General features: G+C 38.2%; 4 protein-coding genes across 5 annotated transcripts; 2 read left to right on the forward strand and 2 right to left on the reverse strand.

Annotated features, from left to right (window-relative positions):
- Positions 1–1792: 1792 nt before the first annotated feature.
- Positions 1793–11003, reverse strand: dnajc21 (DnaJ heat shock protein family (Hsp40) member C21). The gene is made up of 12 exons (XM_088355614.1): positions 10635–11003; positions 10461–10554; positions 8670–8793; positions 8457–8585; positions 5976–6280; positions 5730–5881; positions 4438–4537; positions 3396–3587; positions 3261–3309; positions 2973–3163; positions 2818–2905; positions 1793–2123 (listed from the first exon to the last, which is right to left on the reverse strand). Exons 1-12 carry the CDS (start codon positions 10729–10731, stop codon positions 1959–1961), a joined length of 1686 nt encoding a protein of 561 aa, XP_088211740.1. The 5' UTR covers positions 10732–11003; the 3' UTR covers positions 1793–1958.
- On the forward strand, positions 10451–14729 carry LOC148350690 (ribosome biogenesis protein BRX1 homolog). 2 transcript variants are annotated; one of them, XM_088355615.1, is made up of 11 exons: positions 10451–10546; positions 11223–11442; positions 11543–11654; positions 11780–11823; positions 11929–11999; positions 12078–12127; positions 12212–12285; positions 12355–12405; positions 12711–12812; positions 12876–13004; positions 14254–14729. In XM_088355615.1, exons 2-11 carry the CDS (start codon positions 11299–11301, stop codon positions 14500–14502), a joined length of 1026 nt encoding a protein of 341 aa, XP_088211741.1. In that variant the 5' UTR covers positions 10451–10546; positions 11223–11298; the 3' UTR covers positions 14503–14729. The 2 variants fall into 2 exon arrangements, with proteins under 2 accessions (XP_088211741.1, XP_088211742.1); XM_088355616.1 differs by having other exon boundaries at positions 11929–11996.
- A 405-nt stretch (positions 14730–15134) lies between these two features.
- rad1 (RAD1 homolog (S. pombe)) lies at positions 15135–21197 on the reverse strand. The gene is made up of 7 exons (XM_088355617.1): positions 21103–21197; positions 18198–18396; positions 18024–18135; positions 17770–17927; positions 17586–17686; positions 17422–17520; positions 15135–16021 (listed from the first exon to the last, which is right to left on the reverse strand). The coding sequence occupies exons 2-7, from the start codon at positions 18390–18392 to the stop codon at positions 15844–15846; spliced, it is 843 nt and encodes a 280-aa protein (XP_088211743.1). The 5' UTR covers positions 18393–18396; positions 21103–21197; the 3' UTR covers positions 15135–15843.
- Positions 21164–25193, forward strand: c21h18orf32 (chromosome 21 C18orf32 homolog). The gene is made up of 3 exons (XM_088355618.1): positions 21164–21327; positions 21622–21825; positions 24907–25193. Exons 2-3 carry the CDS (start codon positions 21643–21645, stop codon positions 24970–24972), a joined length of 249 nt encoding a protein of 82 aa, XP_088211744.1. The 5' UTR covers positions 21164–21327; positions 21622–21642; the 3' UTR covers positions 24973–25193.
- Positions 25194–25381: the final 188 nt, after the last annotated feature.

A 25381-nucleotide genomic window follows, 5' to 3' on the forward strand; every position in this document is an offset into this window, starting at 1 on the left:
TGCATAGAAATGTGTGCTATACACCTGCAAATACTGTACGTAAGATACTTTTTTCCTACCATCTTATCCACGGATCATATTCAATTTAGATTTATCATACAAAACAGAAAAGAAATACAATACATTTTAATTTGTGTAGATCAAAAATGTAAACAAATCCACTTTTCAAAATGTTGTCAACAGATTTGATTTTGGGGGTGAAATTTTGGAATATGATAAACATTGCCAGTATGAAAATGATACATGCTCAATAATTTGCCCCTTGGGTAGAATTAAGCATGTAATTATTATAAATTTTCTTTTTACTTTATTTATTTTATACTCATTTTCTGATTTGGATTTTCTGCATTTTTTTTCTATTTCCTTGAAAATTGTTACCTATTTCATGATGAAACAGTCAAACACTACAAGGTTGAAACTTTTGTGTCAATTTTGTTTGGAAATATTGCAATGTTCAAAATGTATTACCAATGCTCCCCTACTTACGAACATTCAACTTACGAAAAATGGTAGATACGAACATTTTTTTCAGGATGTCAAAAAATATAGGGACAGCTGTAAGTTAGCTTTTTTATTGTGCACATTTTTCAGAGTACAGGACAGTACTGTAGTGCTTCTTTCCACCGCTACCAGCGTGTGGCGCTGTGAGAGCTCACCCAGCATCCGCCCAGAAGTCCGTCTTCCTCTTCCCAGTTTGTGTGTAAACATTCTATACTGTAGTTCCAGCGCGTCAGGAACTTTGACATTTTTACTGTTTAATATTTCATGCATCCATTCAATATGGTTGGTATAAAGTATAAAGAAGATACAAGCAGTTTCTTTTGGAATGAAAGTACAATAAGAAAGCTTGATGCGGTTGAGAAAATGGTTGGATCGCTTTGTCGGCCACTTTCTACCACGGAGGAAGTCGCCTAACTCTTGAAGCTCATCTTCCAAAAGTAAGTTAAACTTAACTTTATTTATCTTTATAGAGCATGTTATTTTGTGAAATGATTTTTTTTTAGTACAAAGCCATACAAGTTATATATACAAACATACGTATATAATCCTTAAACATACAGTCAATACAAAAGATAGCACTGGAGCAACTTACGAACAAATTCAATTTCTCTCTCATTCTTAAGTAGGGCAGCGTCTGTGTACATATAAAAACTTAACATAGCTTTTTTACAAAAACTGTCTTGGCGCCCTCTGCTAGACCAAAGCGGTACTACAATTCCCAATGTCACAACAAAATGGTGTGCACTCTAATTTGCATTGATTTAACGTTCTAGGTGGCTCATAAATCATGTGATACAATGAATCGATGATCTAATTAGTTGCAAACGCTTTTAATCTTCGATTTGAATCGATTTTGTCGATTCGTTCTTACAGCACTAATTTTAATACAAATGCTTCCATGTGCTAACTCGCAAGCAGACCATTTTAAAATAATAAGAAACAACTGGTAATCTGTTGCAGACTGTTATCCAAAATATGCTTCTGGGTGTTTGGCAGGAGCTGGTTTACAGACTTGATGTATTCCGTGTCTCAGGCGGTGCGCGTACTGAACATTTGTCAAATCGTTCACATATTACACATGCTTTGGAATTTCTCATTCAGATTTGAAAAACAAAATCTTATGATCTTCAACATTAATACTATAAAATTTAATTGCCTTAATCGTGTACTTTTTGTGATAGTTACATCTCATCACTCTCTATTACAGTATTGTAATGCACAACTGTTTTTTTTCATTAGTAGTTGATGTTGGTTTTTTTTGTACTGTGCCTAAATAAAAAGCATGACTTGATATAGTGAAAATCATTTAAATTACTTTATTTGAATATTCTTTTAACAGCCCATGAGAGATGACAAAAAACTGAACGTCATGCACGGCCACTACTTTGCACAAAAGTAGCACATTTTGGAGTGACCTCCTTTCCCAGAAGTTTGTTTTCAGTCTATCAAAAGCCATGTCATCTGTTTTTTCGTTTTTCTTTCTTATTCCGGCTGGCGGAGACGGGCAGGGTGGGATTGGAGGAGAGCACGGTGGCGTGGCCGCTGGATTTGAGGTGGTCGAAGAGCTTGTTTCTGGTAGGGAACTCACCGTTACATGTCACGCAGCGAAGCTTAGCTGGCTTCTGCGAGGAAGGAAAAAACGCTGAGAAATCCACACGGAAATTTTAATACTGTAAATTCCGGACCACAAGCCGCTACGATTTTCTCAACAATGCTGCTTACAATATTGGGCAGCCCACTATTTTTTATCTTTTTGCAAAGCTTTTGGTTGGCGGCGACATCGGACAAATGCCAGGCCCTTCCAACAGCCCGTAGATATGCGACTGATATTAAACCCTCCCATCCCTTGCACACATTAAAATGTAATAGGAGACCAAGTATTGTAACTACTACATTAAAATATAATTGTACATGCCAACACAAGTTGCTAACTAGGGAGAGGTACGCGATAATTATCAAGCTGATAACAGCTAATACGACGTTGCAGTTTTCAGCCCAATAAGGAAAAATAATCTGGTAATTACCATGGAGGGACAATAAAATATTCAATAGCCGATACTACTTGTTAGAAAGTTTGCAAGTATTCATGTACCATATTTTCCGGACTGCGCGGCACACCCAAAAGCCCCATATTGGGCAGAAATTTGAACGTGCATTATTATCCGATGCTCCTTATAATCCAGTGCGTCTTAAAAATCCGGTGCGGCTTGTACAAAAAGTTTCTTCCTTCAATTTGCGAATGTGGCTTTTCATCAGGTGCGCTCTGTGGTCTGTAATTTATGGTAATTCAGCCCTTCTATGCACGTCTGTACCAACCTCCGGAATCTGCTCCCCTCCTGGTTGTTCCGTGATCTGCTTTGGTTTGTCTTTCCCGCTCACCTTTTTTGATTTAATCTTTACAGAGCTAGCAGACACGGAGAAATGGTTCAAATCTTATATCAAAAAGAAGCAACAACAAAAACCAAAATCACCTCTTGGGTTCAGGAGAAGAAAGATTGTCCTCCTCCTCCTCCTCCTCAGCTTCAGCAGGGTTCGACAAATCTTCTGGAATCTCTCCCAGATCTTCAACATGGAAGGGTTCTGGGTGCTCTCCTGAAAAATCTTTAGCAGGTGGGGTTGACTTTGACTTGTCCACCTCTTTATGCTCCTTTACTGGAGAACTCTTTATTAAAAGTCAAGGGACAAAAAAAGATTTATTCACTCAGTAGTGGTTTGAAATTGTACAAAAGAAAAAAAAACAGTCACAACATGAAACTTACATCGGCCGCTTTCTGCTGCCTTCTTTTCTTCTTCTGCTTTTTGGAGAGCCTGTGTAATTACCAAGATAACGGTGTGTAAATATAAACAACGAAGCAAATATAATTGTGGCAATTGTGTTTTTGCTTGGGACCAACTTTTGTCTCGGTCGATCCGCCTCTTGTCCTTCATCCTCTTCCTCCTCTTCTTCTTCTCTTTCTTGGTCTGCCATGCAATTGTTGCCCTTGGTTTGGTCCAGAATCAAAGAGAGTGAATCTTCATAATGGAGCTGCTGCCGTAGCAACGCTACCATCTCTTTATGCTTCCTAGAGTTCTCGTGGTTGCTCATGCTGTCATAAGGACACAATGGAGTTAAGCCTGGGGGAGATTTCATTTCTGATAGCAATGCGATTCTGTAATCACCATTTTTATACAATGTTCTTATGATATAAAAAAATAAAGATATCATTGTATAGCAAAAAATGAAATGAAAATTGATATGTAGGGGGGAAAAGAAATACAAAACCAAATAGTTTTCCCTTATTTTTTTACAAATCCAAGATTTATTTTTATTTCAGGGAAAACTGACTTAACCCTAATGGGAGTATAAATAAAAAAAACAATGCTATCTACACTTTAACCAATTAGTTTCTTTCGGAAGAGCTGCGCAATAGAAATCTCTGCTGGCACAAAAAGGAACTGCAGTGATTGTATTTTTCGGGGTGCTAACAAACTGGATTGGAAGTTAAAGCAGAAGACTTCTCCAAAAATTATGAGCAATATCATAAATAAAGTATTTTCTACAACCAATAATTTTATTTAGATAAATTGCATTCAAATCGTTTTGGGTTAATGTTGGGCTATATGTTTTATTCTCTTTTCAAGGATGAATCATTTGACTACATTGTTTGCTCAAAAAGCAAATGTTTGTTGAAAAATGTTTTTATAAATACAGTATAGCCATTATGTATAGTACAGTAATATCAAGGCATGGATAGGGGGGACATGTCCCCACCAATATCGAGAAATCAATGTTTTTCCCTCCCTCACTAATATTATGGTACCGTTCAAAAAATGTGCTACCTTCCCACTGATACCAAGACCAAACCTACGCCCTTTAGTAATACTATGTAATAACAATTTTAAAAAATGTTTCCACTTACAAGTACGGTAGCTTAAAAAAAAATTGAGGAAACTCACGCTTTGTCTGATTTGAAGCATTTGTCACAGGCTGGGCAATAGAGATTGTCATAATAGTCGAAATTGCTATCGTCTACCACCAGCTGGTCTCCATCTGGACCTGTTGTTCAAAAAAATTCATTTTTGAGTAACCAGGTCAAGTCTTGCTCCGTACGGTGAAAGTCTAAGAATCCACAAAGTAGCGGCAAGTCTATTTTATATCAAAATGACGAATCGGTGATTTACACCGCCCCTTCCCCCCTACCCAAACATGAAAATGTGTAGATAAATGACTCCTATGTAAGGGGTGGAAAAAATTATATACAGTGGGAGCTCGCGAGGGTCTAAAAAAATAATAATAATAATAAAATAAAATTTAAAAAAAAAAGCATTTTTGAAGGGGCGTCGCTACTTCACGGTTCCACGTTAACAGGTTCAGAACTTTGCGGGTCTAAAATAACAATAATAATAATAATAATAATAAAAAATAAAATATAAAAATAAAATTTTAAGCATTTTTGAAGGGGCGTCGCTACTTCGTGGTTCCACATTCGCGGGTTCAGAGCTTCGCAGGTCTAAAAAATGATAATAATAAAATAAAATAATAAAACAATGTATTCATGCATTTTGTCATTTATTCATTTCAGTATTTATTTTGTCATGTATTTTGTTATGTATTTTGTCACAACCAAAGCTGCCCGAGCTTTTCACCTATCGGTTGTTTAGTCATGAACGAATCGGCTATATGTGAAGCCAGTGAAGACCACAATACACTAATTTACATCCCGTCAAAAGCTTGCAATAATTAATATGAGTGTGTCTTAGGGTGGTCCTTATTTTTCGACTTTTAAAATTTCATGCTCTGACCCCTTGAATATGTTCCAATATATACAAAACGTAATTAGGCAAAGTTTCATCAAAATCAAAGGATATTTAGAGGTCGCTCAAGGCCTCTGAAATTTTGGTATGAAAAATAAGGATTTTTCGCACATTATATCAGACCTAGTGTACAAAGTTACTTGTAACTTTTCTTGTGTTACAATTATAAGCAATGGACTGAAATTGGATGTTCTAAAACGCCGTACACATAGGGTTAAGATTTCCGTTTTTTCGCGAAAATTGCCAAAATTTTACCATTTTGGGAAATTTCAAAGTCGTTGAGCTACCTCTAAATATTATCCAAATTGTTCAAAATTGCACACAGTGTGTTTTTATCGATATAAGAACATATGCGGGGGGTCAGAGCCCAATATTTCAAAAAAAAAAAATTTCAACCCCCATTAAGGACCACCCTAGTGTGTCTGTCAACCCACCTAACGGTTCCTCAACAGTCTTCTGCAGCTCTTCGTCTTCACTCTCAGATGCGTCTCCAAACTCCTCCCCGTACTGCGCTTCCATTCGCTGCAGCTCCCTCTCCAGCTCCGACATGGCTGTCCAGCTTTGCTCCTTGTACTCCTCCACCAACCTTGAGAAAAAACAAATCCACAAAAGGTTTTTAATGTAGTTTTTGGAACACTGTCTTCCTGATTGATGGTCACCCTTCCATGGTTAATATTTACTTGGCCTGACTGAGCCTCTGCTGGCGCCTGAGCTCCTGTGCCTTCTTGTTCTTCTCGACATTGCGTTCCTCGACCTCCTTGCGGTGCGCCTGCACGCGCCGGTCACGCTTGCGTACGAAAGCCACTAACTGCCTAACTAGGTCGTTGTGCTCTTTGCGCGCTTTGTCCCGGGTTTTCTTGTTCTCCTTCTCCATGGCACGCTTCTCCCAGCGGTTGGACCCCTGTCGCGTGTCATACTCCTCCTTCCACGCAAAGTTTTTACGTGTGCAGAAGCTTTGCCAGAAGCCATAGAAAATGTGGACCACCTGTGATAAAACATCACTATAATTTACACTTCATCAGTGATCCCAGACAACAAACAAATATAACCGCAGTCCAATTTAGACCAGAGAATAATAATAACAATAATAATAATAATCTGTGGTCTGTGCAGCCCTGAGACTCTTTGTGATTAAGGGCTACACAAATAAACATGACTTGACTTGACTTGTGAAACATATGTCAAAAGGAAGTCTTATCTCTAGGGCTGCAAAGATTAGTCAACGTTGTCAAAAAAAATGGATAAAAGCATTAGTCGACGGACTCGACAATGACTTCCATTGTCGACCATCGTCGCCAGATACGGTTTTCCAACATCCCAATATCTGCTGAAATTTGCGATTATGCAATAGCGTCTATGCCTTAAGGGGTAACATACAGAAATTACGTCAACATCAAGCCATCATACCAAAACTATTAGCCTGGAGACGGTGAATAAAAAGTTTGCATAGCAGACTTTGCTTATTATGGCAGTACCTCAATGATGCACAAACATTTAAAAACCAAGCACGGCAGACATTTGAACAAAACCCGAGTCTGACTTGCTTCGGTAAGATTCAAGCAACATACAACATTGTGCATTTTTACTCATCTATTTCGCTATAAAAGAGAGCCTGAGCGTTACGTGAGAAAGACGTATTTGAAATTAAATGCATGCAGTCCAAAGAACAAACGTCAGTTGTTAAAACCATTTGATTTCAAACTGGTGAGAACCGTTAAATACTTGTATGACAGACTTTGCAGTTGAGCACTGAATGAACTTTACAAAATGCACTCCGTATTTGTTTTATTTACCATTTTACTGCTGCTGACAAGAGCACTGTGTCTAAATGGTTTTACCGTATATATGGCATTTTCATTGTATTCTTTTGCATCAATAAATGTTTAATGAAATATTTTTCTTTGAATCTATTTTCCTTGTGTTTTTCATTATTTGCCACATAATTAAATCAACTTCATGTAGACTTTAAGAAATAATATTAGAATTGTTTCAACAGTTGGTGACAAGTTTACTATTAGTAGTCATTAATTGCAGCCCTACTCAGCTCCTAATGTCTTTTTCTCATAAAACAATAAAGCCTAGAATACATAAACATTCATTGAAAATAAATCAAAAAAAAAAAAAAAAATAGAAGGGGAAAAAATAATTAAAAATAAAGTAAAAAAAACAAAACAAAAAACAATGACTACTTTTATTTGTCTTTTATTGGGAGTTCGCCAAATGATTGTTATGTTTATCCAACAAATTACTTTTTATGTGGAAAAAAAAATGATATAGGTATTTTCTAAATGAACATACCTGAAGGATAGTTTTCCTTTCCTACCCTAATAATCTAGCCCGCCCTTTCCCCTCAAAAAAATATTTTCGAATACAAACTCAATTTACTCAGGGGACGCTGGAACTAGTGTCAGCGTGAGGTTGGGCCGCATCGGGTTTTCAAGGGCAGAAACTCACCGAAAGATACATGTAAAATGCATCCAATGTCTTTTGAGCTACAGTTCAACAGCATTGACTATCTCCTTCCACACAATCAGGCAGCGTCTTGTTCCACATTTCAATTTGAATCAAATATTTTGAGTTAAGTTTGCAAAAAAATGGTGATTTAAATCAGCTTGGTTGTTGAAACTTTGAGTCTGTATTGGCGTACACGGCTTTATGGGTCTAACCAGGATGTAGCTAGCCAATCATTTTGCAGGGCGGACAAACATAGATCTCAAACATGCAGTGTTTCCAAACATTAATTGCCGTACTGTGTCGTGGGAAAGGATCCAATTTGTGTGCAGTCTACATATGGCATCTTTTATTTGGATGTACTTTTACCAGAGATGAAACGGCACGGACAGGTGGTGTCCCCGAGCGATTTTCTTATAAGAAATGTGCCTTCGTTAAATAAACGTTGAAAAACATTGAGTACATTTTGAGAGCTTCCTAAATAGTTATCACAGATAAGGCATTCATTTCAAAACCACGTGGGCCGCTTAAAAATTAAGCTTTCATTTTAGGTCAGGGGGCCCAAACTATTAAATTGGGGCCCGAAAAAGACCCGCAGGTCGCGAGTTTGAGGCCCCTGATATAAAGTCTAAAGCACTAAATATAAAATTTGAAACGCATGGTTAGAAATTCATACTAGCCCATTGGTGACTGATGAAGTAGGTACTTACTGTATCGTAGTCACTTTGAGAATCCCCAAAAGGTGGAAACTCCTCATCCTCACTATCTTCCACTTTTCCATGCTCCATCTCCTCCTTGACAACAGACTCAAAGACATTCCTGTAAACCGAGTAGAAGCCCTGCAGTGAAAAGAATTTAAAACTTTATATAAGCTGTAATGTTTCCAAGGTTCCTGTTCTTTCCCCCTCATTATAATCGCCAACCTTCTCGTCGTCGCCGTAACCCGAGTAACAGGTGACAGTAAAGAATTGCAGTAGGTCAATGCTGTTGTCCTCGTAGTCACCACTCACGCCGCCTTTGAGCAAAGCCTCTCTGTGATTGTCATACCTGAGAAACAGCATTCCCATTTGAGGTTTTGTTTTAAAACAAAGTGGTCCCTTGCCCTTTTGTGGTCCAACTTTTGCAGCCTTGGTGCATCGCGTTATTTATTTTATTACCTAGTTCTGTGGATCTTTGAGTACATGATTTCAAAATCACTCTAAGAGCGCCAGTAGATTGAAAGCAAATCAGAGAGCTGCCATTTGTTTCCTGGGTGCTGGTTAAAGCGATATGAATGAATTGTTGACATGATTATTCAAGCCATTTCCGAGCAATCCGATAAGAGGGGGCAACCACGAACGTCTTCATTACACAAATAGACGTTGTTTCCACAATCAACTTTGGGAAAATGTGTATTATTTCACCACTGTGTCATGGCAACGAAAAACAAGTGCAGAAGAAGAAAGAATAAAATTTACAGAGACTCAAAGTGACCAAACCGCAACTTTTTTTACTTAGCCATTCGCAAGGTTGGCAGAAAGATGGCAGAAAATCATGTCAACTCCAAGTGATGCTCATTTTAAGTCAATAAATGCATAATTTTTCAACAAAAGAGTATTTAAAAATGCATTTGAACTGCATTGTCTTTGTTGTCATTGATAAAAGTTGTGAAATGAGATGCAACAAGATTAGATATGACACTCCGGGCTAAACATGTAACCAAGACTTTAAAGAGAGACAAAAAAAAAAGATAAAAGAGTGTCAAGATACAGTAGATAGATAAAACTATTTACAACATAGTACTAAGAGATTGGCCAACATAATAGTGCAATTAAAGAAAAGTGCATTGGGTCAATGGTGCAATGAAACGTAGTACAATAACATTTAGCGTCAACAAAAATTCCAAAATAAGTCACAAGATATATATTTTGGGGCAGCACGACGGATGAGTGGTTAGCGCATCCGCGGCACAGTTTTGAGGTCATGAGATCGAACCTTCCTGTGTGGAGATTGCATGTTCTGCCCGTGCTTACTTGGTTTTACTCCGGACACTTTCCTCCTACATTCTAAAAACATTTATGTCAGGTTAATTGGCCGGTTCAAATTATCCTCAGGTGTAAATGAGCGAGTGAGTAGTCTGTCTCTATATATAGCCACGATGGGCTCCAGCACCCCTGCAACCCTACCGAGGATAAGCGGTGCAGATAATGAATGGATATATATTTTCACAGCGGTGCGCACTTGTTTAGTGAAGTGATGGCCCTGAGGAAGAAAATGTCTCAGCCTTTATGTCCTGTAGTGCCCCTACCAGAGGGTACCATACTTGTTCGCACTCACCCCAAAATTGGTCTACATGACTGTGTCCTTCTGTTTACAAGGTATGCAGTGTGTGGCATGTTGCAAGCATAGACTTACACTAGATATGAATGGATATGACTGTTGCATTCAATATCCATGGGCTGTAGCATTTTTGTCATAGGGGCTTTAGATAAAACAGGAGTGTCCCATCAAAAAAAATCAACCAATACACATGGCTTTTTGGCAAGTAAATTGGATTTTGTGTGCAGCATTAATCCCCGAACTCCAAGCTCTAAAGCACTTTGCTGCATATCCAGGATAGAGGAATACCTTACAACAATGTTTTCCTGTTGATATATAACACTAATTTAGCCTATAATGATGTAGACCTTTCAACTGTTACATAGCTACAAAAAAGTAATCAAAACAGTAGTTACCAAGCTCTCTCCTGTGGGTCACTCAGGACCTCATAGGCTGCCTGGATCAGCTTAAAGTGCTCGGCTGCTTCCTCGGCTTTATCCAGGTTTTTATCTGTAATTATTTAATAATAATAACCAATAAAAAGGATAATTTTCAGTAAAACAAAGATTTGTGAGGCATGTGCCACTTGCCAGGATGCCATTTGAGGGCCAATTTCCGATAGGCTTTCTTCAGATCGTCGTCGTCCGCGTCCCGCTGGACTCCGAGTACTTCGTAATAACACTTCATGGTGGATCTTGAAATTATAAACTGTATTTGCACTCTCTATTGCGATGTTCGGTGTTAGCATGTAGCTAAGACACTTATGCTAAGCACCATCCTGGATGTCAGTTCATGTAGAATACACAAGAGCTCCGGAATGTATTCAAATGATTAAAACAGTATTTTTTTCCACATTTAGGATACGTTTCTACTAAATTAATAATATTTTTTAAAAAACGGATACTGATTTTACAGTAAACGACTAGATGTTTGATTTTTCACTCGTACCGGCGCTAACTCACGCGAGAGTGAGACTCTCGCGGTCGGTTCTTCTTTACGCACATTGAAAACTCGTTGTTGCCACCTTGTGACGTAACGTTGAACCCTTTACAAACAGCTTATGACCCAATCATGACCGTTGCTCATTCATAAAAAATGTTATTTAAGATAATTTCCTAACTTGACAATTTTTAAAAGTATTTTCTTATTTTTAAAAAGCTTGTCTGCCTTCAATCTAGTGGAGTTTCCGGCCAACGTCGCTGTCGACCCCTGAATCTCGTTCTCGTCTATTCACGCGAGAATTACCCAACAAACATGCCGACTCGCAAACGAAAACGTGGGGGCGCCGGTGAAAAAAAATCTAAAAAAGTCAAATTTGATGTCAATGGAAGCAAAGACACTGCTGATAAACAAGAGGAGAAGAGGGATGAATTCACTGTTCCGCCTCCAGTTTCTATGGTACTTGCCAAAGCCGGCTTTAAGTCACTAAACATGTGATTTTGCTAGCTAGCAAGTGGCTAACCAATCAACATCTTGGGGGTTTTGTTTTATCTTCTAGGGAAAATGGACCAACAAGGAAAGGGTTCTCATCTTCTCATCCAGAGGTGTTGACTACAGAACGCGACATTTGATGCAAGACATGAGGAGCATCATGCCACATTCAAAAGCAGGTCAGTTTCTTTTGAACCCAAACAGTGATACTCTATTAACTTCAAAAGTATGGTCTTTAAATCTTTAGCGAATGGGAACAAACTAAACTTTTAATTACAATCTGAAAATGTTTACTTCACTCCAGATACCAAAATGGACAGAAAAGACAAGTTATTTGTGATCAATGAGGTAAATGCCCATGATATGAAATTACTGTATTGAAATACTACGAGGTCAAGCAAATAAGACACAATGATATAAATGTACCGTCAATGTAACCCTTTATCTTTGTAGGTATGTGAGATGAAGAACTGCAATAAGTGCCTATTTTTTGAAGCCAAGAAGAAACAAGATCTCTACATGTGGTATGAGTCTTCCAATACTTTGCTCAACCGTGGGGCCTGAAAATCGTTTTAAAATAACATTTTTTTTTAATCTCACAGGATATCAAATACTCCTAACGGGCCATCTGCCAAATTCCTGGTTCAGAATAGTGAGTGCCCACTATTCAATTTATTATTATTTTTTTTTACAAATGCCTCAAAGTGCTTTATAAACCCTGTATACTTGTGTACAGTTCACACTCTGGCTGAGCTCAAGATGACTGGGAATTGTCTGAAAGGTTCCAGACCGCTTCTGTCCTTCGATCCTGTGAGTGATGCCAGAATTGAGACGACTGCTGTTGGAAGGATATGTTTTTACAGCTTTTCTCTTTTGCAGACATTCGACAAGGAGCCTCATTACGCATTACTGAAAGAGCTTTTTATTCAGGTAGGTCTTGCCTTTCAAGTTTGATTAGATATTAAAACAAGGCTTTTTATTTCACTGAATGCATACCAGTGATTAAAAAAAAAAATCAGTGTCTTTAATCTTTGTCACAAAACGGTTGTCTCTGCTGCGTGCATTGTATTTGTGTAGTGAAGATATACTAGAGCACAAGGGCTTTCTCAAGTTAAGACGTTATAAGTGCAGTATGTGGCGAAGCCTTCATGTGTGGACCTTTATTCTCATTTAGTTAACAATTAGGAAGTATTAACCTAAGAATTTACGACAAAAATATCTCTTTTTTTCCCCAGACGTTTTCTACGCCACATTATCACCCAAAAAGCCAACCCTTTGTAGACCATGTCTTCACCTTCACTATTGTGGACGAAAGGATTTGGTTCAGAAACTACCAGGTAACTTGTTTCTAGCCCAATACAAAATGAAATATGCCAAATGTGACTCAATATTGTTTACAGATCATTGAGGAGGATGCAGCGCTCGTGGAAATCGGACCACGCTTCGTTTTAAACCTCATAAAAATGTTTCAAGGAAGCTTCGGGGGACCAACGCTTTATGAAAACCCAAACTTCAAGTCGCCAAATAGGGTAACCACCATTCTAAACTGAAACTTCCCAAAATATTTACATTTTAAGTAATGACCACTTTGTGCAGTGTTAACAACTCTTAAGTACAAAATCGTTAGGCTATGTTTTAGTGAAATGTACAAAAAAACATTTCACACTTGGTTTTTTTTATTTTACATTAATGGATTAAAGGAGAAAGAAGCCCTCCCCAAAAAATCTCAAAGGCAAGTTGTTGCCACCTTTCAAATGCCAATATCATAAGTATAAATTACGACGGTTAAACATTTACAGGCTAGCTGAAGGAGATAATGAAGGACTAGATGTAGAACGCCACTACGTTTGTCATCTTCACTTTTCAGTGTTTCCCATACATTGGAGAATCCAGGCGGGCCTCCAGAGTTGAATTAGCCCCGCCAGGGTCTTATAAACTTGTTAAGAACATATTTCTAAAATTAAATTAATGCAAGTTAATCAAAATAACTGTTTGATATCTCATTATAGAAATGGCTTCAAACACTGGTGTTTATATGTGCTACTTATCTCTGTCAAAGGGAGAAATTCGCCCTTTTGAATTAAAAAAGAATGACCAACCTGGAATGTATAGCAATGAGAAGCAAATATTTTAAGGAGGGGGTATTTTGAAATTTCTCAGAGTGGATTGGGCATTTGAGGTGTTGTGTTTGAATTCATCAGTGTAGTTTGCGCGTGGAGTACTGTATTTGTGTGTTACGCGCATTGGACTTTCTCATTTTCACTCTTTGTCTCAAAGTCATCCTAAAATATATATATACACACACACACACACAAAAAGCACAGCGAGGGAAACAATTATTTGGTGTATCTGACGATGAATTGGACTTAAGGACATGAACTCGATAGAAAACTGTAAATTTTATGTTGGTATTGTGTTCGTATTTGTCAGTAAATTATTTGAATCATGGCCGCATGTATTCAAAGTTTCACACTCAACTCAAAGTTTGAGTTTATAAATAGTAGCAAGTTTACACCGATTTTTATCGAATATTGGTGCGCGTGCTCTACACATACGGCCTTTCCTCCACACCCTTCTCACCTTTTTAAACCCTGCGCCATTTTCATGCCTGAATCATTTTTCATGAACCATGCATAAAAGTACTTCTAAAAATATCGCTTGAGGCATTGGATTATGAATGGTACAGGCCTGATACAAATGTATGGCAGTAATACTGTAATTTAAAATAAATTGTTACCAAGACAATTCACTAACAATTATGCCGTCGTGTCCATACAGCACCGGCGCGAGCTCCGCATAGCAGCAGCGGCCCGTGTGCGTGAGAGGCAGGTCGTGAAGGAGATGCAGAAGATGAAGAAGGCCGAGATCAAGCCAGAGATTGTCAGCGATGTGACCGACAGCGTCTTCGATACACCGGCACCTAAGAAACCGGTCGTGATTGAGACGGAGCCGCCCGAACGCGTTTCAACAACTAAAAAGAAGGGCAAAATGTTTAAAAGGAACCGGATGCAGAAGGCCCGCCTGTAAATGGACGGACTGTTAAGTGACAGGGAGAGAGTTGAAAGTACATTCATTAACTTCATGTTTTTTTAGTGTGTGCAACATATCAAGTTGCTTTTTGTCATGTTTCGAACGAAGCTTCATTTCTGCTTTTGATGTTTTGTACATTTTCAGACCAAAAAAAAGTACTGGCATAAAAATCTTAAACCTTTGGGTGAAAGTCAGTTTCAAGTAAAAATGGTGATCTATGTAAATTGTGTGGTTTCAAAGAGGAAAATGGTTAGTGTGTATGGGATTTCACATAGTGAATCAGGCGTTTGAGGTGGTAAGTTTGATTGTAGATCGCAAAGGTGGGAGTATTGTATTTACACGTGTATAACACTTTTTTAACCCCAAAAAATCAAAGTTTGTGTGTCGTTTACAATATTTTATGGTAGTACCGGTATATTACCTTATGTGTGCAATAGTGCTTTGGGAGGTCTTCATTGACTTGAAAAGCGCTGTATAAATGCACACCATTTACCATTTGATCAGTTTATAAATATCGCTGATCACAATCTCAAAACATTGGATTATAGTCTAATCGAACCCGGATCGTGGCATTGAGAGTACCGAAACCTAACCACAAGCCCTCTTGTAACATACAAAAAAGTATTCGGTTTCATTTCATTGTCAAACTATTTTATTTACAGTACCAGAGAAATGTCATTGAATGGAGAAAACGTCCTGAAAGATTTAGAGGCATATAAAGGCACGATGAGGGAAACAACTCTTGTGTATCTGATGATGCATCAGATTTTTAGGGGAAATTTTATGTTATTGTGTTCAAAATGTATACTATCAATGATTTTAATCATTGCCACACACATTCAACGTTTGTCACTTAACATGCTTAGTTTAATCTGAGAAAAAGTGAAACAAAATGGTATAGATTTTTAATCAAAAATTAGGACTGCATGTAACACGAAATTAGTGTCTTCTACACACCCTTCTCGCATTTTCAACCCCTGACTGTTTCAGGCTAAAAAATGAAACAATTTATTAAACCAAACAGTAGAGATTTAAAAGTATGTAGCCGCGTGTACTCAAGTTACTAAATGAATTGTTTTGTAGAATGGGGTCAATTGTTTGAAAAAAAAAAAAAACTACAGTACAGTAAAATTGACAACACAAAAAAAGCAGCAGCTTGCGCCCCTAGTGGTCATGTACCACCCTTACAATAAATGTTTTCTGACAGAGTCTACATAAAAATATATTCAAAAAAGAGCCAAAATGAGAAACAAGTTCAGTTACTTTGAGCACGTGCTTAATACAAGCTATGTGCAAAACCTCTAATTTATAGCTGCCTTTTCACATTTTTGTAGAGAATCACTGGTCATCCACTTCCTCATCCGGACAGCAATAGTAATCCACAAAACAGATCTGTCCATCGTCATTGCGCACCAGATACTGCAGCGACAGGACGCCCCTTTTGTCAGTCCTCACAGATACTTTGCTGGACAATGCTAGTGCCTTGGTGGACGGCTTCAGCAGTGACATTTTATACCTGTTCAGAAAGAAAAATAATTGATCAGATTACATGTTCACTTAGTCCCCATGTTGGTATCATTGGGACACACAAACTCCTCCACCATGGTAAGGTAGCGGATCACGGAGGACATCCACTTCCGAAATACATTTAAAAAGACCCCAAAAACAGTAAATTATTTTTAAATACATTTAAAAAAGAAACACTTTGTTAGGGCGGCAGTGGCTCGGGAGGTAGAGTGCTCGTCTTGGGATCAAGAGATCGCAGTTCGAATCCCGGCTCCTCCGTGTTACATGTCGAAGTGTCCTTGGGAAAGACACTGAACCCCTAATGCCCCTCAATAAGCAGGTTAGCGCCTTACATGGCTGCATGGCCGCTATTGGGAAATGTGAAGCACAGTGTAAAGCGCTTTGGGAAGTCTTGACTTGAAAAGCGCTATATAAATGCAGATCATTTCATTTTTTATGGGGCGGCAGTGGCTCAGGAGGTAGAGCGCTCGTCTTGGGATCAAGAGATCGCAGTTCGAATCCCGGCTCCTCCGTGTTATATGTCGAAGTGTCCTTGGGTAAGACACTGAACCCCTAATACCCCCAATAAGCAGGTTAGCGCCTTACATGGCCGCTATTGGGAAATGTGAAGCACACTGTAAAGCACTTTGGGAAGTCTTGACTTGAAAAGCGCTAAATAAATGCAGATCATTTCATAAAGCTGCGTTATTAATCTTTGGGGAAAACAATTTCTCTCGCAAAAGATGTTACCATTTAAGTTGGTTTCCGTCATCAAAATATAATAGTCTTTATTTGCTAAAGACAAAACAATATAACAGAGTAATGCTTACTGGTAAACTGAAAAGATTCAAACATTTTATAAGCCAAATGCATCTAAATAATTACTATAACAATAATTAACGATTAATTTTATACTCTACTACACTGTGGGAAAAAAAAAGTCATTTCACTGTTAAATTATTTTCCTCATTTTAACAATTATTTCTCCAATTTACATTGACCTTGTTTTCCAGTAAAATACGAATATAAATCATCTTCGTTATCCCTGTTTTCCATATCAAATTATTTGCCTATATCTCTTATAATATAAAATGGAAAATAATATTTAAAATAAATTAAAACTAATTGCGACTGGCTGGCAACCGGTTCAGGGTGGCCCCTGCCCACTGCCCCAAGATAGCTGGGATGGGCTCCAGCACCCCTGTGACCCTACTGAGGATAAGCGGTGAAGATAATGAATGAAAAACAAGTCTGCCCGTGAAGTAAAATAATTACAATAGAAAACAATTATTTTAAAATACATCTTTCTAAATTTTCTCAGACTTTTAAAAATTAATATAATTCCATACTTCAAGGTTAGTTCCGTCGTCCCATGAAATGTTCTTACAAACACACACAAAGTGCACTTACTTGTTGGTTTGTGTAACTGTGCAATGGAAAAGCTCCATCATGTCAGAATCTTTAGGATAATCATAATGAGCGCTTCCAGCATTGCCGAATGTTGACAGCCTGGTGTGAGAACAAATGAAAATTAATTTTATAAAGAGACTTTAGGATATAAAATAGGTCCTTACCGAAAGTAAGGCTGTTTCGGGGACATGGTGATCTGAAGCACCTCACTGGTCATGTCCAGTTCGGAAAATGCCTCTTTTAGACTCTCTGACAGCAGGATCACCTTTAAAACAGGTTTTCATTTTGGTTTTATCACACTTTCTATCACTTTCATTTTTTTTTCCCACATCATGACGTGCTCTCCACCTTGTTTGTAACGTTGCTGCTGCAGAACTCGAAGTCAATCAACTCCTCTGGCTCTTGAGTGTTGATCTTGCAGACAGTTACCACCCCACCCTCCTCCAGGAACAGGTTCAAGGGGTAACCATAGCCTCTGTAGCATAATCGCAGTGCGGTTGTCATGCCTAAGGCAACCACAGATACAGTAGATAAGAAATACTTCATCTGTATGTGGATTGAGAAGATATTTGAAAAAGACATTATTGTAGTATTTAACCCACCACCCGGCACGTTGCTTCCTCCAAAAATATTGAGACAATCCATCAGAACAGTGAGGTTGAGCTGCAGTCCCACCAAATCTTCCTTGATTGTAAATTCCTGAAAGATTTCAGCCTGGATTTGGAAGAAAGAATAGTTTTAGTATTAGCATTGTATTAATCAATCACAAAATATACCTGGATAAAAGCGTTGGCTTGAAGACATTTGGAGTCCTCCACTGTGACTTTAAGGCCATTGGGTGTAGCAGTGAATAGGGCGTGGTCTTTGAAAGCGATGGCTTTCAGGATGTTGGACAGACTGCGAGCATTGTCCAAGCTGGCCACCAGCACGTATGGCTCGTCCTCACCCTGCGACTGAATTGAAAGCGGCATTTTTCTGAGAGAAAAAGCACAAGATGAAAACTTTTTAGGTTGCCTGATTCATAAATAGCATTCAGTAAAAACGTTTGTTCAAATGTGAATACATCCCCTCTGAAATGGTGATTCATAATACAAATATCTTAACATCAAGTACACACTAATTGCCTTGATTGGTTAGAAATGAGCACACAGTCTTATGATATTGAGCAGTGCCCAACCTATTCTCTACCACGGACCGGTTTAATGTCTGACAATATTCTTACTGCCCGGCCCAAAATAAACATTAGTAATGATAGTAATACTATTGATAATAAAAAGCCTCTATCTACTGAGTAATCACTAGACCACTAAAGATCTCATCTCCCGCTTATCCTCATTAGGGTCGCGGTGGGGGCTGGAGCCCATCCCAGCCATCTCCGGGCAGTGGGCAGGGGACACCCTGAACTGGTTGCCAGCCAATCGCAGGGCACACAGGGACAGACAACTCATTCGCTCATTCACACCTAGGGACAATTTGGACCGGCCAATTCACCTGAAATGCATGTTTTTGGAACGTGGGAGGAAACCGGAGTGCCCGGAGGAAACCCACGCAAGCACGGGGAGAACATACAAACTCTGCACAGGAAGTCTGGAGCTGGATTTGAACCCACGACAGGTTCCCATTTTTTGGTTTGAACAAATTTATTGACACTAAAAACAGAAAACAATCATGACAATCTCAACAGCAATTAAGCACATTCACAATATTATATTCCAATATTACGCTTTTAACAGCAAACACAAAGTGAGGTTTGAACAAACCTTCTCGAAAATCAAACATATTCACAATTTCATTATATAACATCTTTGTTAGTGTCAATAGATCCGTCCAGGCCAAAGTCGATTGTCCTCGGTCTGAACAAATCCACTGACACCAACAGCAGCAAAACACAGCCATCAAGCATATTCACATTTTTTTTATATTTGACAATATGACGTGACGATATGACGTTTTAACATTTTTTCCTGACATTTTCAACATCAATGAAACAATTTCAGAGTTATTTTCTTTTAACAGTAGTTAACCAGCGTGTAAAAGGCAATACTATTGTGCAAGGGCATAGCTCTGCCATCCCACCCTCCCAAGCAGCATTCCCGTGACATGAACTGTGCCGCACAAGCGCTAACCACTGCGCCGCAGATGGCATGATAAAAATCATTAGATTTACCTCATCATCACACTATTTTTACTCACTGTACCAGAGATGAATCTAACATTTGACAAATCTAACATAGTGAGTAAAAATAGTTAGATGAAATAGAATCCAATGCCTGTTCATATGTCCTTTACATCCCTAAAGAAGGATTGGGTGCCCTCACCAATGCGATCCAGGTTCTATTTCCTTTAGAGCAAATATGTTCAACAATATTTTTCGACTGATTTATAATTGCTCAAATACAGCAATATACCATTGGAAAGTTATTTTAGGTAAAATGTGTTTATTATACGGTATAAGCACAAAGTAAGACTACTTTTTTATCAGATTTTTTCCCTTCAAAAATATGGAAAATGTATTTCTGTCTGAGCGACCCAGTACTGGTCAGCGACCTGGTAGTTGCTAACCAGTGGCCTAGAGTGCTAGAGCTTGAATCTTGTATTCTACTGTATCTGACTCACTACTGTAGCTTGGTGATGAAGTGCTGCAAATCGATTTTTAAGACATTCAAAAACTTTTTTTAAAACTTGAAACTGTTCAACACGCATAAATAGGCGTAGTTGGAAAAAATACATTCCCTAGAAGCAGTTCCCTGTTCATATTTTCGCCTATGTAGCTTAACACCGCCACACTCTCTCCCCATTGCCTGCTCCACCTAGTGCCTGATTCTCCCCTTTTTTTCCCATTTTTATTTTTTTAACAAATGTACACACACCCACTGCCTCCAGGAAACTACATCGCTTTAACAATTCAACACTTTAGGACCAAAATAAGCTAACCTTGCTCATTGCACAATCATCTACATGTAACATCCTACATGCCCACATTTCTTGTGTAAATATTGTGTCAATTATAACCTTTATCTTCTTTGTTTTCTTTTATCCTCACTGTTAAATGTGAAACTGGAGTGCCACGTCCAATTTCATTGTCACAATATGTTCAACCCATTTTGTAACAATGACAATAAAGGTATATTCTATTCTATGTACATTTGTTTACAACTCAGAACTTTTTGCACAACTCAGAACGTTTTGCACAACTCAGAACTTTTTGCACAACTTTTTGTTTACAAGGTACCACAATGCACTTTATGAATTACGTGTGCACTGTCTATTTACCTGTCGTACCGTCTACATGTGTGTCCTAGTATAGTGTCCTAGCATTTTTTTTTTATTTTCCATACACCAAAGGCTGAGATAAGAAATCTAAATTCTCTGTTTTTGCTGCAGAATTGACGATAAAGCTGTATTTGACTTGACATTCATTTCTTTTTTATCTTGTTTTTCTCTTTTAAGTAATTATTACAAGTTTATCTTAGAGTGCCATGCCTAATTTCATTGCAAACAATGTTCACGTTGTAATTTTGATGACAATAAAGACTTTCTTATTCTGAATGATAACGCTGTCAACTATGATTGTTTTACATGGCATGTAAAATTTATGCCTCACATATATAAGCTATCATAACAAAAAGTTCTTATTGTATGCATGTTCTAATATTCAAAAAACTCATAAAAGTCACTCACGTAAGTTCCTATTCAGAAATCCATTCTGCTAAGTTTTGAAGGAAGGCGCCCGATATGCCGCTACTGTACTTCCGCCTTCTTTTTTTTTCGACAAGTTCCGCTAGTCACCGCATGTGACCCGGAATTATACTCTACGCATGCGTGTTAGTTTACGCTTTACTGCGCCTCGTTTTCATCCCGACAGCTAACAAGTTAGATTCCGATTGTGTTTTTTGTCTCTCGTAGGTGAGTTACTTGGCGTATTTATGGTGACTTGCAATATTCAGTGGGGTAACTAAAATATGTTACCAACATCTCTGCTAATATATCAGCGTTAACCACGTAGCTAGTCATATAACCTAGTAATGACAGCTACCAAATAATCAACACGTGACGTCATATACCTAATCATATACTGTCCTGTATACTATGTGACCGATAATGGAAATTTTGAATTAATTAAATCCATAGGGTTTATGTATTTTTACAAATAAATAATTTGCATTTCACGGATTAACTATGTATGTCTTTGTGTTGTAGGTTTTGAACCTCGCCACAACCATGGTTTGCATCCCCTGCATTGTAATCCCTGTTCTGTTGTGGGTTTACAAGCGGTTCCTAGAGCCCATCCTCTACCCTTTTATTTCGCCCATCATCAACACATTTTGGACCAAAAAAGCAGTGCAGGAATCCGGTGCCGGTGACACTGCTGTCGGTGAAAAATGCAACGGGACATCAAAGGAGGTAAAATTAGGTTTTAAGTTTTATAAAAATGCATGTGACGATGCGATGGTAAGGCAGTTTCTTCCCTATGGCTATAGCCTTTACCACTCTAAACAAGTGCACAAGACTGTGAAAATATAGATCTTGCCTATGTAGCAGTTAGAAAATCTCTCCTTTTGGTGAAATTAGCTGTTTTGAAGTGAAAAGGAGTGACCCACGTGAATTGTGTAGATCCAAGGAAAAAATGTTTTGAGGTGATGGTGAAAACATATGGTGGCCAGAAGAGGGATGGGTGCCACCAGGCTGTACTTGCCCAAGACACACTACAGGAAATAGTGCCCCTACGACCCAAGTGGTTAAGGGAACCAATCAACCATACTGGGTTGTAGTTAGTAAATTTGAATCAAAATAGCGTAAATTCCGGACTATAAACCGCTACTTTTTTCCCAAATGTTCAGCCCTGCGGCTTATTCAGTGAAGCGGCCAATTTATGTAATTTTTCTAACGGCCATCAGCGGCACTCCAGTACAAAAGGTAAGATTTAGACTGGTGGAATTGTGCGCCGAGGTAGACAGCATCTGCATCCTCTTAATTTACGTTTGAATTGTCCGTACGACAAAGGTTCGTTCTGATTATGAGGACAGTTATAAGGAGAAAGCTGAAGACGGTTTAACGTGAATTTCGCAATTGCGGTACGGCTTTTTTTAACAGCTGCGCTTTATGCGTTGCGAGTGTGTTAGGAGTAACGTGGTAGTACCTTTCACAGGCACGATTTGGGATGAAAGTTATATTATTATTATTAAAGCTTTGAAAACTCTCTCGGTGTACCGTCTATCTTTGTAAATATGTGTAACCATGTATGATATGTAATTGCAACTGTATATTTTTGTAATGTATTTATTTTAGAGACTTACTGTGATAACTTTTCTACGAGCGAATCAAAAAGAAGGAGCGGAGCAAACGCGGGCTGACGGGAAGTGGGGTAAAGTTGAGTTAAATCTCTTTGTTGTTGCAGCGGACAATAGTGGATATATATTTTTCCCACCCTTAACTTTGGAAATATACATTTTTTTCATTGGATTACTTTCAACGGGACCTGGACTTTAAAGGTTTGCATTAAATTCTAACTACCGGTATCATTTTCCGTTCATGTTGCCGATTGTGGTGGATTGATTGTGTACTATATCTGCAGTTACAATCGCGGCACTTAAAGTCAGGTTTGTGTTAAACTTGTGACTGCGTTACATGTTTAATTGTTGGCGCATGCGGCTTATATACAGGTGAGGCTTGTATAAGGACAAAACTGATTATGTTCGCAAAATGTGGTGCGTGCGGCTTATAATCAGGTGCGCTCTATAGTCCGGATGCTCTATAGTCCGGCTTTTACGGTACGTGAAGTTCGTGCGGACGGAAATAGTTTCCTATTGGGCTGTGCACCTGTTACATTAAAAGCGAGGATCACAGCCCAGGGAAGATACAGCAAAGGATGAATCAAGCCGAACGTGTGTTTTTAGCCAAACGGGGGAGAGAATGTCCAACATATGTCATGATACATAGACTAGAAAGTAAAACAGCTCAAAGGATGCTAATTGTTAAGATCGACCATTGCGGTACGTAGAATCCAAACATCGAGAACTACAACGCAAATAAACTATAAATTTATTTGGTGAGTTTATATTTTTAATTTCTTGGCACATGGATCAAAGTGACTACGTTACAAAAGCAACCAGAGCATGTTGTAGAGAGCGGAGTTTCCCAGGGGGGTATTTGCACGGAAATAGAATAAAGAAATCCTGGCTGACTGATTAAGTGCAGCTTGAACTACTCGTGGATACCTGTTAATTTATACATTTTTTCCGCACGTTTTATGATTTCGATCATTTTGAATTGTGTGCGCCGTATATCAATTTTAGTACGCAAAGGTTTTCTTACCACAAAAGACAGATCCCGTCTTGTCCATTTCCGCTCTGATCCGGATCGTTCAGTAACTGGTAGTACGACAACGTCATTGTAGATTACTAAAGTAGATGGAATCTGCAAAATCTTGCACTGCTACGTTTGATAAGTAACACCAAATTTACTGCAAGTGGAGAAAGAACTAATTTTCATTGATACTTTATAAAGAACAAACCTCTCTCTTTGTCAAGGGAACAGATATTGGGAATTGGACCTACCGTAAATTCCGGACTATAGAGCGCACCTGATTATAAGCCGCACCCACCACATTTTAAGAGGAAACCGATTTTGTACTTACACAAGCCGCACCTGTATATAAGCCGCATGCGCCCACATTAAAAAAAATGTAACAAACACAAAATTAACCCAGACCCGACTTTAAGTCCCGCGATTGTAACTGAATATCCTTCATTAAAGTACACAGTCCAAAAATCACAGCCGGCAAAATGAACGGAAAATGATTCTGGTACTTCAGGTTTGATGCAGACCGGCAGAGTCCGGGTCCCGTTGAAAGTAATCCAAGGAAAAAAGTGTATATTTCCAAAGGTAAGGGTGGGCAAAATATATATCCACTATTGTCCGCCGTGTCCACAAACACTCACCTTTACCGGTCCCCACTTCCCGTGAAGCCCGCATTTGTTACGCCCCTTTTTAATTCGCCCGTCTAAAACATATCAGAATAAGTGTTCAAAATAAATACATTACAAAAATATACAGTTGCAAATACATATTATACATGGTTACACATATTTACAAAACAAGACAGTACACCGAGAGAGTTTTCAAAGCTTTAATAATAATAATATAACTTTCATCCGGGCAGTTAATGGTAGCAACACGCTCGCAACACAGTAAACGGGTCTGTTAAAAAAACATACCGTACTTGTAAAAATCACGGTAAACCGTCCTCATCTTCCTCCTTAGAACTGAAGCCATCAAAGTCGTCTTCCTAAGTGTCGGAAAGAAACTTTGTCATATAAAGGCTTTGTCCTATTTTTCCTCATTTAAGCCTTTTATCATGTTTTTATCCTGGAGTTCCAGGGTTAATTTAATTTTAAACAATGTTCACTATGTTGTTATTAATTTCATTAAAGGACAATTTTTATTCTTGAGAAAATAAATTTTGTATTGTTCCTTGTTTTTCAGATTGAGCAAAATGGAGAGCTTACCGCCAATGGATCCATTGCAGTGGGCGATAAGAAGACAGACTGATCATTCCTACTGCTTATGTGATGTAACACATTGATAAAACTGTAAATATTTGAATCTAAGTTAGTTGACATTGTTGTTAAATATTTCCACTGATCTTTTTTTAATCCAGATGAGTAAAATCTCAAAGTTGAAGGAAATAAATTATGAACTGTGTATATATATAGAGAGAGATTGTTCAGTTGAGATTATTGATGAAAATAAAAGCAGCAAAGAGTCTGTAATCATGTTTTATTACTTTAGTTAAAATATGTAGTTGTATTCTAATGATACACTTTTATTCTGGAATGAATACAATAAAAAACAAAGTAAACAACAAGGTGGCATGCTAGCCTGGTGTCCTGTTCACCTCTAAGAGTTGATCTTATTTGTCCACATATCAGTATAATAGTGTCGCTTTTTTAATTAACTA

This window comes from Urocampus carinirostris, chromosome 16, assembly GCF_059441175.1.
Source record: "Urocampus carinirostris isolate Australia breed hairy pipefish chromosome 16, RoL_Ucar_1.0, whole genome shotgun sequence".
In the NCBI taxonomy this organism is placed as follows: domain Eukaryota; kingdom Metazoa; phylum Chordata; class Actinopteri; order Syngnathiformes; family Syngnathidae; genus Urocampus; species Urocampus carinirostris.

Excerpts from the sequence above, each read along its gene's own strand:
- c21h18orf32 (XM_088355618.1), top strand. The coding sequence starts at position 21,643 with ATGGTTTGCATCCCCTGCATTGTAATCCCTGTTCTGTTGTGGGTTTAC. Across the intron at positions 21,826-24,906 it reads GCAACGGGACATCAAAGGAG|ATTGAGCAAAATGGAGAGCT; the intron begins GTAAAATTAGGT and ends CTTGTTTTTCAG.
- LOC148350690 (XM_088355615.1), top strand. The coding sequence starts at position 11,299 with ATGCCGACTCGCAAACGAAAACGTGGGGGCGCCGGTGAAAAAAAATCT. Across the intron at positions 12,000-12,077 it reads AAACAAGATCTCTACATGTG|GATATCAAATACTCCTAACG; the intron begins GTATGAGTCTTC and ends TTAATCTCACAG. Across the intron at positions 12,813-12,875 it reads TTTGGTTCAGAAACTACCAG|ATCATTGAGGAGGATGCAGC; the intron begins GTAACTTGTTTC and ends TATTGTTTACAG.
- rad1 (XM_088355617.1), bottom strand. The coding sequence starts at position 18,392 with ATGCCGCTTTCAATTCAGTCGCAGGGTGAGGACGAGCCATACGTGCTG. Across the intron at positions 17,928-18,023 it reads AGGAAGCAACGTGCCGGGTG|GCATGACAACCGCACTGCGA; the intron begins GTGGGTTAAATA and ends TGGTTGCCTTAG. Across the intron at positions 17,687-17,769 it reads GCAGCAACGTTACAAACAAG|GTGATCCTGCTGTCAGAGAG; the intron begins GTGGAGAGCACG and ends CCTGTTTTAAAG.
- dnajc21 (XM_088355614.1), bottom strand. The coding sequence starts at position 10,731 with ATGAAGTGTTATTACGAAGTACTCGGAGTCCAGCGGGACGCGGACGAC. Across the intron at positions 5,882-5,975 it reads CAGAGGCTCAGTCAGGCCAA|GTTGGTGGAGGAGTACAAGG; the intron begins GTAAATATTAAC and ends TTTTTTCTCAAG. Across the intron at positions 4,538-5,729 it reads GACTGTTGAGGAACCGTTAG|GTCCAGATGGAGACCAGCTG; the intron begins GTGGGTTGACAG and ends TTTGAACAACAG.